Genomic DNA, 11,307 nt, shown 5'->3' on the forward strand with positions numbered 1-11,307 from the left:
CACCGCGCTCAGCCAGTGAGCGGGAACTGGTCTCCACATGGGATCCGAACCCTCGGCGGGAGTGCCGCCGCGCTCCCAAGCGGCGCACTCTCCAGTGCGCCACCAGGCCGGCCCGAAATCTTTTTTTTTTAACTACAGTCTTTGTTTGCCCACGTGTTGGAAATTCTCTCATCTTTAAGTTTAATGCTAAGTAGTTAATTAATTTTTAAAACAGGTCCAGTGAATTTTAAACTTTCTTCAAGTAAAAAATGAGAATGTGTCAAGATTGTAAAATAGTATAAAAATAAATTTTTATAGTAGTTGAAAAGATGTCTATTTAGAATTTAACTTAAACTTGGATAATCACTTAATTCACTTTAGTGACTGTTTTTGCATTTTTACAGAATTCCTAGAGTGCAAAATTTTTCCTTTACTCTTAAAGGAAAAATAAACGTCTTCAGATGTGAGGAGAAACATTTCCTTCTTAGGGTTCATTTAACTGTTGGGTCAAAAAATACCAATTTATCTTATGAAATGACTATCTCTCACACAACTTAAAGAAATAAAAATAAGATGAAATCTGGCTTTGGAAACCAATTGCTTATTTGCAAACGTTACTTTGTGAATTTTGCTTCAATCAAATTTGGATAAAAATAAAGCCCAACATTTCAAATAAACTATAATGGAGAAGTTATTTGTTAAGTTTATTCAGTATTGTGGAGGATACTGTTTTTCTGTCTGATGATCCAGGTCCTCAAGACTAAATTTTTAAATTCATACTAGGATCTTTTCCATTAACTACTAACACAAATATTCTCAAACCTATCTAAATAGCATAAATACATATGGATATTTTCCCAGCCGTGATATTTATCTTACGTTCACATTTTCCAATACAGGTTTGCTTGTTCTCCTAAAGACACATTCTGAAAGTGGAGGTCCTTTCTTGATTTATGGAAAAATAGAATTAAAAGATAATTTTAATGTAGACAACTCCATGGGAAAAAAGAGGGAACTGCCTGTGATCTTGAGCCAACAGGACGTACCACATCACCACAGCTATCCCATTTTCTGGTTGTGAAGAGACTCATACAGTCTTCTGTTGAGAATGACCCATTAAATGACTTTTTCTCACAAGTTTCACTTAGTAGGAAAGAGGGAAGATCCTTCAAGTCTAACATTAGCAGTTCAGCTGTAGGTACCACCAGCCCATGTGAACCTGGTGCTGAACAAAAGAGGCGGAGGCACTAGGGTGAACTGGAATGGCATGGAGGTTGGGGAGCAGGCAGGCTACCAAGCAGCAAGATAGTGGAGCACGGGCTGTCCTTCTGTGTCTCCCTGCAGATCATCAACCCTTGTCCTATATCAAATTCATTACCTACACAGATGAATTAGAACATATCTCTACTCAAGAAACTTACCATCTAAACCAAAGGGGGTCTTAACCTGGAGTCCATGGACCCTTACAGGGTGTATTAGTCTGTTTTCTGTTGCTTATAACAGAATACCTGAAACTGGATAATTTATAAAGAAATGAAATTTATTTTTTACAGTTTTGGAGGATGGGAAGTCCACAGCCCAGGGGCGCATCTGGTGAGGGCCATCTTCTGGGTGGGAACTCTCTAGAGGATCCCATAGCATTGCAGGCAATCACATGGCAAGGATGGCAAGAGCTCTCTCGTGTGCTCCTTATGAAGCTACCAGTCCCCACCTGTGATAACTCATTACTCCATGAATGGATTAATCCATTCACGAGGGCGGGCACAGTCCTCATGATCCACTCACCTCTCAAAAGCCCCACCTGTCAATTATCATAATCAGATTTTCTATCCGCTTAACACTGTTACAGTCGGGATCAAGTTTCCAACACATGAACTTTTGGGGGACACATTTGAACCATTGCACAGGGACTTTATGAATTATACAATGTGGGGATATATTTGCATTTACGACAGTCAATACCTTATATCAAATTGTCATTCATGACCCCAAAATGTTAAGAACCATTTTGTTACAGTGTGAGGTCATTACTGTTGTTAAATGAAAGAAGAGACCCGGTTTAAAGAGTGACCGCCTCCTCCGTCCGGGACATTGTTGTCCTGAGCAGAGTACTTCTTTAATTAAGGCGTTATTATCACACTGTTGACCCATGCTGAACTTGCAGATAATCATAACCCATAAGTTTTCGGCCTCTGCTGCTATTTGGTCATATCTCTTCTACACCATTATAGTTGCTTTTAATTTTTTAAAGCAAACCGTAGGACACTTCAACAAATTCAACTCAACCCACTTTGAACACTATTTTCTGTTGTCGTTTTGAGTACTCAAGATAAAAATATTTTTAAATTGGCTTGTTTCTAAAATTGTGATCAGGTTGTATTTAACAAAATTTAACCTCTTCCTCTTAACAACTCAAAACGCTCATTAAGAACATTAGCTCTTACCCATGCCTGTCATATGGCCATACCTTTTGTACTATTTGTAGTACTGATTATATCCTAAATGATCCCAGGCCACTGTGCTTGATGGACTTGTAGGCCATCTTAAGAGTAAGAAGTCTGTGCCCAGAGGCCTTGTGGGTCACCCCATGTGCCACATCTGAGATTTCTCTATGGCGTCATTTTGAGAATCTCAGTGATGTTTGTCGTACTGGTTCTTTCCAGTACAAATAAGTGATGTCAGGCTGCAACTCCATGTCTTGATCTGGGGATTTGATGTGCTTGGACAAAGATCGCCATTAGACTGATTCAGAGTCAACTCCACTCCTTTTTTTTTTTTTTCAGATTGTTTTATCTATATGCTTTCTCAGAAATACCTTACATAAGTATTTTTTAACAAATATCATTAATAAAATCAAGTCCTTGCACCCTTTTTCATTTTTTCCTATTTGTCACTTCCCATTTTTCTCCTTTCTATTCTGTGTTCCTGACATCTTCTCTTAGACTCTGTTTTACTCTGCTCCGCTGCTGTCCCCGTGATTCTTTTTGGGTCACTTTTAACACCATTTTACTACATGGTTACATCTAGAGCATTTCTCACTTCCTTCCTCCAGGGTCTCCACTTGGATTCTATCACCCACATCACCTCCTTACCCCATCTTAGGAAGCAATCTAATAAGCTGTGGCTGACCTAAGACATCCCTCAGCAACATTACAGAAAATTAAGTTTTCAGTGGTTTGCAGTCATTGGCCCCAAGGCATGTCTGACTTCAAAATCCTTTTCAGCGTAACACAGGTCATGATTTGTTCAGGGGTCCAGTTCACCTCACTCAAAAGCATCTGCCTATTTTGCCAGTACAGACATCAAAATGGCATTTCAGTGCAATGCACAATAATCCTGATGGACTGGTGGTCTGTGATCCCATTGAACATGCAGGTTGATTCATGTTTCAAGCCACAGTAAAATTGTCTTCTTTGATAGTGTTGGAGATTTGTCCAGCAAAACCAAATTTCAGTATTTGTTTGACCAGATTTCACATTTCTTCCTAGGTAAACATGGTGTTCTTAGTTGTAACATCATACTATATTTTTCTTTTGGTCAAGATTCCATTCTATGCTTAATGTATTTTTGTACCACTTAGCCCAGCATTTCATGTCAGTAGTACATTCTGATACTGAATGTATGTGCTTCCTTAGTTTTCATGTTGTTCCAAGAGAAATACCACAATCACTTTCTTCTGTTTCTCATAACGTCTGGAGCAGTGACTACCTGACTGGGACATTCTAACCTTCCAGGTCTAGACAGACTAAGATTTGGACCTCCTAGGATAGTAGTTTCTAGCTTATGTTAAGTAAAAGAAAGCAATAGAAGTCCATTTTTTCTCAGAAAAACAATTGCAAATACTGAAAACCTAGTATCAAGAAAAATAGCAACCACTGTTTAAGCTGATATTTTCTCTGGCTCATTGATACAAAATTATTCTTTGCTTTGGGGAGGTGTTTGTGTGCAAATGTATATGCCTGTGTGCAGGTATGCGTACATGTTTTATTACCTGTGAAGCCAACTAAAAATTATTACATAAAGGCCTAGATGTGATTATGATTTATCTGTTAGGGTAAAATGCAATGCTGAATTCTGTTTGTTTACTTAAGAAAAATTACTGTGCTTATCCAAATATTGTTTATGCTAAATGTTATTTTAGTACCCAATTTCCATTCTAAGTTTAAAATATTCTTACCTTTAAAAAAGAAACTTTATAAGTTTTCTAATTATCTTCTAAAATATCATATATTTCAGTATATGTCAGGCTTTTAAAAAAATCTTCCCATGAATAATGACATTTATGGATAACAATTGATAGAAACAAAGTCCATGAATCTACCATCATACTAATAAATATAGAAGGAATAAAAGAGTTATAAAATCACTATTTTGATTCTTTGTCAAAGGAACCGCTGAGCTAGAGCCAGCCCCAAAGTCACTATTTTGAAAACTTCATAGTAATAATTGATTCAGGCAAGAATGATCGACAGTAATAAAACCATGGGGTAAAAATATATGGGAGAGCAGGATATTTACATAGTCTCAAACTATCTCCTCACAGATCACTCACTAATGACCAAAAAAAAACTAATGGAGATATCTGGCAAATTCCATCCTAATCAAGAGATCAAAGTTATCACTAATTATGAGACACATTGACCCTGAGTGCCTCTGAATACACTGAGAAGGAAACCATTTTTGTGGTGTTTCTGCCAAAAAATGCATAATCTATATCTAAGCATGAGGAAACTATTGGACAGATCCAACTGAGGGTTTGGATTGGCCTGGTTTCTTCCAAAATATCAGTATCATAAAAAGACAAAGAAGGGTTCAAAAACTGTTTCAGATTAGAGGAGACTAAAGACACATGACAACTAAATCCCAGATTGCATTCCGGATTGCCAAAAACAATTTTTCTATCAAGCTTTACTACGCAAAGAAGTCGGTCCGTGACAGTTTGCTACAGGTCTGCGACAAGATGAGCTTGCATCAGAATGTAAATCAGTTACATCACAATATACACCACGTAGTTCAGTTGACATTTTTCCCTAGTGAGACATTGTTGATGAAGGGAGCTGCGTGCTAATTTGCGTTCTGGAGGAAAGTCATCTCATCGCACCGGCTGGTGTCAAACCTTCTGTGAACTCGTTCCAGCCTACACTTTGAGTAGCACTTCTAAAAGACAGTATTGAAACAATTGACTAAATTGGAATATTAAATGTATATTAGACAGTCACCAACGATAAATTTCCTAAGTTTGAGAATACTGTCATTGTTATTTAAGAGAAAGTCCTTGTTTTTAGGAGATACATGCTAAAATATTTATGGGTGAAATGTTATGATGTCTGCAGCTTTCCAGCAAATTGTTTAGCAAAAAGTTATAGCTCTGAGTGAAGGGGGGGCGGGCGGTGGAGAGTGCATGCATATATATGTAGCAAAATGTTAACAACTAGTGAATTTGGTGAAGAGTATACTATTCTTGCAATACTCTTGCATGTTTGTTTAAAATTTTTAAAAGAATTAGAAGTTTGTTCTAGAGATAGTTGATAATCATAGCACCTGAATGCTTTGTTTAACGAACTTGGGAACCAATTGAAGGTCTTGTTATGCGAACATTATTTGAAGCAATCCATTAACCCAGCTGTGCTTCTTACATGCCCTGAGTTATTGCTTCAGAGATGGTCATAATCTTTAACCCCGTGGTTTGACTCTTTATCTGCACTCAACTTTGGCTCTGGCCTTTGCTACTTTTATGGGGGGAAATAAATATATAAAACCATCTAATTTGTGCTTTCTGCTGAAAATCAGGTGTCTGAGCAGGAAATGGATGAAGTGATAGCACGCAGCACTTATCAGGAGAGCAAAGAAGCCAATTCCTCTCCTGGCTTAGGTACTGTATGCATTTTCATTCAACATTCAGAAGAGTTTCTCATTAAGTTCACCAGGTTGGGGGGGGGGGGCATTCCCTGGTACCATATTATTGGATTCTTTGTAATTATCAAGTTTGGTGAAAATAGCTGTCAAAGAGAGTCTATGCCTTCTCTTGGCTGCTACTTTTGATTTCTGCAGTTATTTAACATGCTTCATTAAAGATCTAATCATGCATGCTTCTTATACTATTTTCAAATAATTTACAATAGTGAGTTAGCTGGATTTCATGTATTTGGGCACAATTCATCTGAAATGCTGTAGATGAAAGTGAAATGATACCAAAATATCAGTAATTTGGTAGATGCAGAATATTATCCATTTAAAAACCTGTAATTTTTTTTACATCAATTAAAAAGTTTCAATTTAAAAAGGGTAATAGAGGCAGCAAAAATTATCATTTCCTCCTTAAGTGGAAAAGTTCAGGCAGAGAAGGATTGAAATAGTAGGAATGTCATGTGAATTTAAGATAGGAAACATTGCATAGAGTTTTAAAACTGATGTTTCCTGTAGCATGGAAACCTAGAGAGACTCTTCAAACATTTCTGAGCTCCAGATTTTACTGATGTTCAGATTGATGTCCAGGAGGAAAGGAAACTGAGACATGAATTACTGGTTGTCAGAGAAAAAAGAAGGCATAGGATTTTTTTTGGCAATGATGAAATACCCTGATTATTTGCACTCATAATTAATATATTTAAAGTGGACACAGCCACAATAGGCTCTTTATTCCACCAGTTCATTATCCTGACCTTCCTGAAAGCTGTGCTCTCATAATCCCAACATTTCCACTCAGTCATTTAGAAGATTTTATTAAGACATGATCTTCATGCCCAAGGTCTCTTTTACTCATGGCGTACAATTTAAAGTCTAAACGTTGAGACTTTTTATCCTTCAGTTAACAATTGAAATAGATATTCAGCCCTCTTCCAAGTTCTTTCATGAGTTTTTTGGGTGGTGTTCATTTGTTCATTCATCCCTCATTACACTCAGCAAATATCACCACTTAGTGGATAACAGGTGCAGTGCCCAGCACTGTGGGGTCAGATAAGTCAACATCTCTGCTCTATAGATTGTTAAACAGAGGAGGAAGGGAGATGAGACATATCCACTCATAAATTAAAATATGCTAATGTGGAAGTTGATGTGTGGGTGGTGTACAATATATTCCAAATTCAGAAGAAGAAATTACTTCCAACTGGGATCATGGTAGAGGTAATAGCATCCAACTTGGGGCTTGAAGTGTGAGCAGAATCTTGAGAGGTGGGATGGGAGTGGGGATCAGGTACCCTGGTAGATTGCACACACATCTACACCTGTGCACACAACCCATCAGTGCCAGTCCAGCAAAGGGAGTTTCGTTTAATATGTTTGGCTCCTTCTTTTCTAATTAAGGATGTGAGCCTATTTGTGACTTGAGCTTCATTGTTTTGACAGTATGGTGGCTTTTCCCCCCAACAGGTACCCCCTTGAAGAGTCCCTCTTTTGCAAAAAAGGTGAGTCACGGCGCACCGCTACCTACCTTACTCAGCTGGACCACAAACCAATTCCTGGAACCCATAAGTCAAGCCTGAGGGCACAGTCCAGATTTCTGCCCATGAGTCATTTTTGCCACTTTATACAGGAAATAGCAACAAGGTTCATTTGAGAACAAATACACAGATGTGTGTTTCTTTTAGTTAATATTCATTCAGGGAAAGAATAGAGCAACAAAATAAAAGAACTGAACTATAGTTTGAAAAATAACTTTGCAAACTCCATAATAAAGCAGCTCAAGTTGGTTTTTTGGGACCTGAAACTGTAAGGAGACTGTGTAACCTCCCTCAGCTAGACTCCTCCTAAGTCCCAAAGGATCAGGGTGCGGGACTCAAACTTCCCTTTTTTTGTTTGTTTGTTTAATCAATTGGCTGAACCAGTTGGCTTGGAATTTCATTCCATTTTCCTATCCTTTCCCCCATGTTTTTCCTGGGATGGTTGATATACCACTGCTGTGGCTTTTTCGATCGTTGCCAAAAATTTGGCCAAAAAAAAAAAAACTCTAAAAACATTTTCTGGCAAGCAGCAGACACCTTTTTATTCATTAATTGTTAATTTAGCCATCCTAAAGTAAATGGAAGTGGGATCGTTGCCAAAAATTTGGCCAAAAAAAAAAAAACTCTAAAAACATTTTCTGGCAAGCAGCAGTCACCTTTTTATTCATTAATTGTTAATTTAGCCATCCTAAAGTAAATGGAAGTGGGAGTTTACTATCACAGCTGTTTCCAATGACCGTGGATTAGAACAAAGTGTTCTTGGAAAGGTAGGAAGTAATTATCGTTTAAAACATCTGCTCCTAGTACGTCTTCTCAGTCATCCGGCATTTTCTTCTTCAACAGGACTCCCTTATTTCTGATTCCGAACTCTCCCAGTACTTTGCCCACGATGTGCCAGGTCCTTTGTCAGACTTCATTGCGGCTGGCTCTGAGGACGAGGACCACCCGGGAAGTAGCTGCAGCACGTCGGAGGATGGCAGCCTGCCTCCTGGCACCTCCGGTAAGCAGGGGCGCCCGGGAGGGCCTGGGTCTCTGCATTCCAGGGAGCAATTACTCATTTCCACCTCTGTGCTGGGGGCTGTGGTGGTTTAACTGTCCTGGTGCTGTAACATGAAAAGAGAGCTGGAAACCATGCCTCTGGTTGAATAGGAGCCATCTTCTACCGTGATTAAATACAGAGTGTACCCTTGGAAAAGGCAGCACACGTTCTGCACCAGCGGTTAAAAGTGACTAACCTGGACCCCCTTTAGATGCCATTTATATAATATCGTTTTGAATTTTATGGCATCAAATCTGGGTGGGCAACCTGACACCCTTACGTTTTAAGAAATCCCAGCCAAATTCCAGGTCCCTTCTCTCTTTAGGTCCTAACTTAATTCTTTTTAGAAGGCAGTAAGTGAAAGATTCAGCTCATACAAGACAGATATTATCAAAAGGGTTTTTTAAAATCTCATTATCTGCTCAAGATAATATGAGATAATCTGATGTGAAACGTACTAATTTCTCAGACTTCTGATGAGGTTTTCTTTTTATTTCTAATATCTGAGCAAGAAAATCCCCCTGTCTTGGGGGAGATCAGTGATGAGCATCTTATTTGGAGCTGTTGATGGGCTTACTCTGTTCTCTGATAGGAACATCTCAGGAGGATGCACGTGTAATTTTTTACTATATTTAGCAGGATAAAAAGCAGCCATGCTTTCTTCCCTGGCCTAGAGGACTTGATATACATCATCTTTGAGAAGTAAGACAGCTCAGGCTTCGCTGTACCATGTTCCTGGAGCACACATGCCTATTAATCAAGCCCCCTTTTCTGCAGATGAAGGCAGGACCCCAGGTCATGAGAAAGAAGGCCCAGGTGTGTGAGACATGTCGCTGGTCCTCAGGCATCCTTCTAGAGAGGAATTCTCAGCAGCAGCAGTTCCTGGAGCACACATGCCTATTAATCAAGCCCCCTTTTCTGCAGATGAAGGCAGGACCCCGGGTCATGAGAAAGAAGGCCCAGGTGTGTGAGACATGTCGCTGGTCCTCAGGCATCCTTCTAGAGAGGAATTCTCAGCAGCAGCGTTGAGGTTGAGCCCCAGCAATATGTCAGACTTCATGGAGGTTGAAGCACTACATGTTTTTATCTCTAGACAGTAGCATGTTTAACAATCCAGAGGCTGAGGTTTAAACAAAAAAGGAAGAGGCCAGTAGGAAAAGAAAAGAGATAGGCTGTCCACTCTGTGTAGGTCCCGAGAAGCCATGTTGTTGAAGCCTGGTGTCCAGTGGCCAGAGGTTGTGTGTCTGGCACCTGTGAACGTGGGAACGCTGGTGTGTCATGATGGGGTTAGATTACAAGACCAGGCCGGATGGGAAACTCGATTTCATTTGACCTCTCTCTCTCCACCCCTGCCAGTTCACAAGGAGCCGGGAAAAGCCAGAGCCAACAGCCTTGTGTCTCTAGGAAGCCAGTGGGCCTCTGGGCTCTTCCACAAGCAGGTGACAGTTGCCAGACAAGCCAGTCTCCCTGGAAGCCCACAGGGCCTCCGAAACCCGCTCCTCCGTCAGAGCAGGGTGGGCTGCCATGATGCCAGTGACGAGGAAGAGTTTGATGGACAGGGGGACTGTATCTCACTCCCAGGGGCCCTGCCGGGTCCCGGCAGACCTCTGACAGGGGGTGACTCTAGGCGTGTCTTGACGGCCTCTTCCAATGTCATGGATGTCAACAACCAAGAAGAGCCACCCCAGAAGACACGGGTCAGCAAGGCCTTTTCAGTGCCTGTCCTTGGCAGCTCGGTGGACTTACAGAAGAGTGTCCCAGAGGATATGGTGGACACTACTTCCCATGAAGCCAATGTGCTGGACTCTGTAGAGGCCAAGAGTGGCCCTGGAGGCTTGGGGAAGAAGGAACTGTCAGGATCAAAGAGTTCACCCAAATTGGAATACAAAGTCTATGCAGGCACCCAGAGTCTGATTAGCACAGAGGGCTCCAGGTCCCCCCAGCAGAAGAATGAAAACCTAGGGTCCAGGCACAAACCAGTGGCCAGGGTCAGCCCACACTGCAAGAGGCCCGAGGCCAGGGCCAGCAGCTCAGACACAGTGAACCTGACCGGCAGAGCCGATGAACCGTGTGATCTAGACTTAACAGTCCAGGCCACTTCCATCAAAGTAACCGTCACCAGCTTTCAGCCAGGTGGAACTACGGAGAAGGTAACTGACTTTCTCTTAGTTACTTTGAATCTAAGTGAATATCGTGTGAATGAATATGAAGTCTGTTATCAAGCCTAGGGTAACCTGCCTGAAAGAAAGGGTACTAGTTACTAGCGATTGGAGAGTTATCTTTCAACAGAGTCAGTCATTGAAATACAGGGAGGGCTTGGGAGCCTATTAATACATCAGGATTGGGCCGGCCCGGTGGCGCACTCGGTAGAGTGCGGTGCTTGGGAGTGGGGTGGCGCTCCCGCCGACGGTTCGGATCCCATATAGAGACCGGTCCGCTCACTGGTTGAGCGCGGTGCAGGCGCGACACCAAGGGTTGCGATTCCGTTGCCGGTTGTGGTACGGACTCCGCTCACTGGTTGAGCGCGGTGCAGGCGCGACACCGAGGGTTGCGATTCCGTTGCCGGTTGTGGTACGGGCGCAACACCGAGGGTTGCGATCCTGTTACTGGTCACGAAAAAAGACAAAAAGGAAAAAAAAAAATACATCAGGAGGTTATTAGTCATAAGGTCATTCCGCCAAAAGATGTCACCTCTCTCTTACCTGTACACGGGGCCTAGTGTTGACGATGGAAAGGCATTATGTTGCAGGTGGAGTAAAACCCTGGGCCTGGGACCAGCTCCTCCACTGACTAGTTGGCACTAGTTGAGTGACACCTGGGCGAGTTATTGAACCTTCCAGAACCTCA

The 11,307-nt window shown here is 41.3% G+C and overlaps 1 protein-coding gene across 1 annotated transcript in view; it reads left to right on the plus strand.

The window, feature by feature from the left end:
* The window catches only part of PDZD2 (PDZ domain containing 2), a 117,387-nt gene that overhangs the window by 76,704 nt on the left and 29,376 nt on the right, over positions 1–11,307 (plus strand). The window contains exons 13-16 of the mRNA XM_008572759.1: positions 5,770–5,851; positions 7,351–7,385; positions 8,265–8,421; positions 9,817–10,610. Coding sequence (XP_008570981.1) covers positions 5,770–5,851; positions 7,351–7,385; positions 8,265–8,421; positions 9,817–10,610 — 1,068 coding nt within the window. The remainder of the gene's footprint in view (positions 1–5,769; positions 5,852–7,350; positions 7,386–8,264; positions 8,422–9,816; positions 10,611–11,307) is intronic.

Source organism: Galeopterus variegatus, unplaced genomic scaffold (genome assembly GCF_000696425.1).
Source record: "Galeopterus variegatus unplaced genomic scaffold, G_variegatus-3.0.2 Scaffold830, whole genome shotgun sequence".
Lineage (NCBI taxonomy): Eukaryota > Metazoa > Chordata > Mammalia > Dermoptera > Cynocephalidae > Galeopterus > Galeopterus variegatus.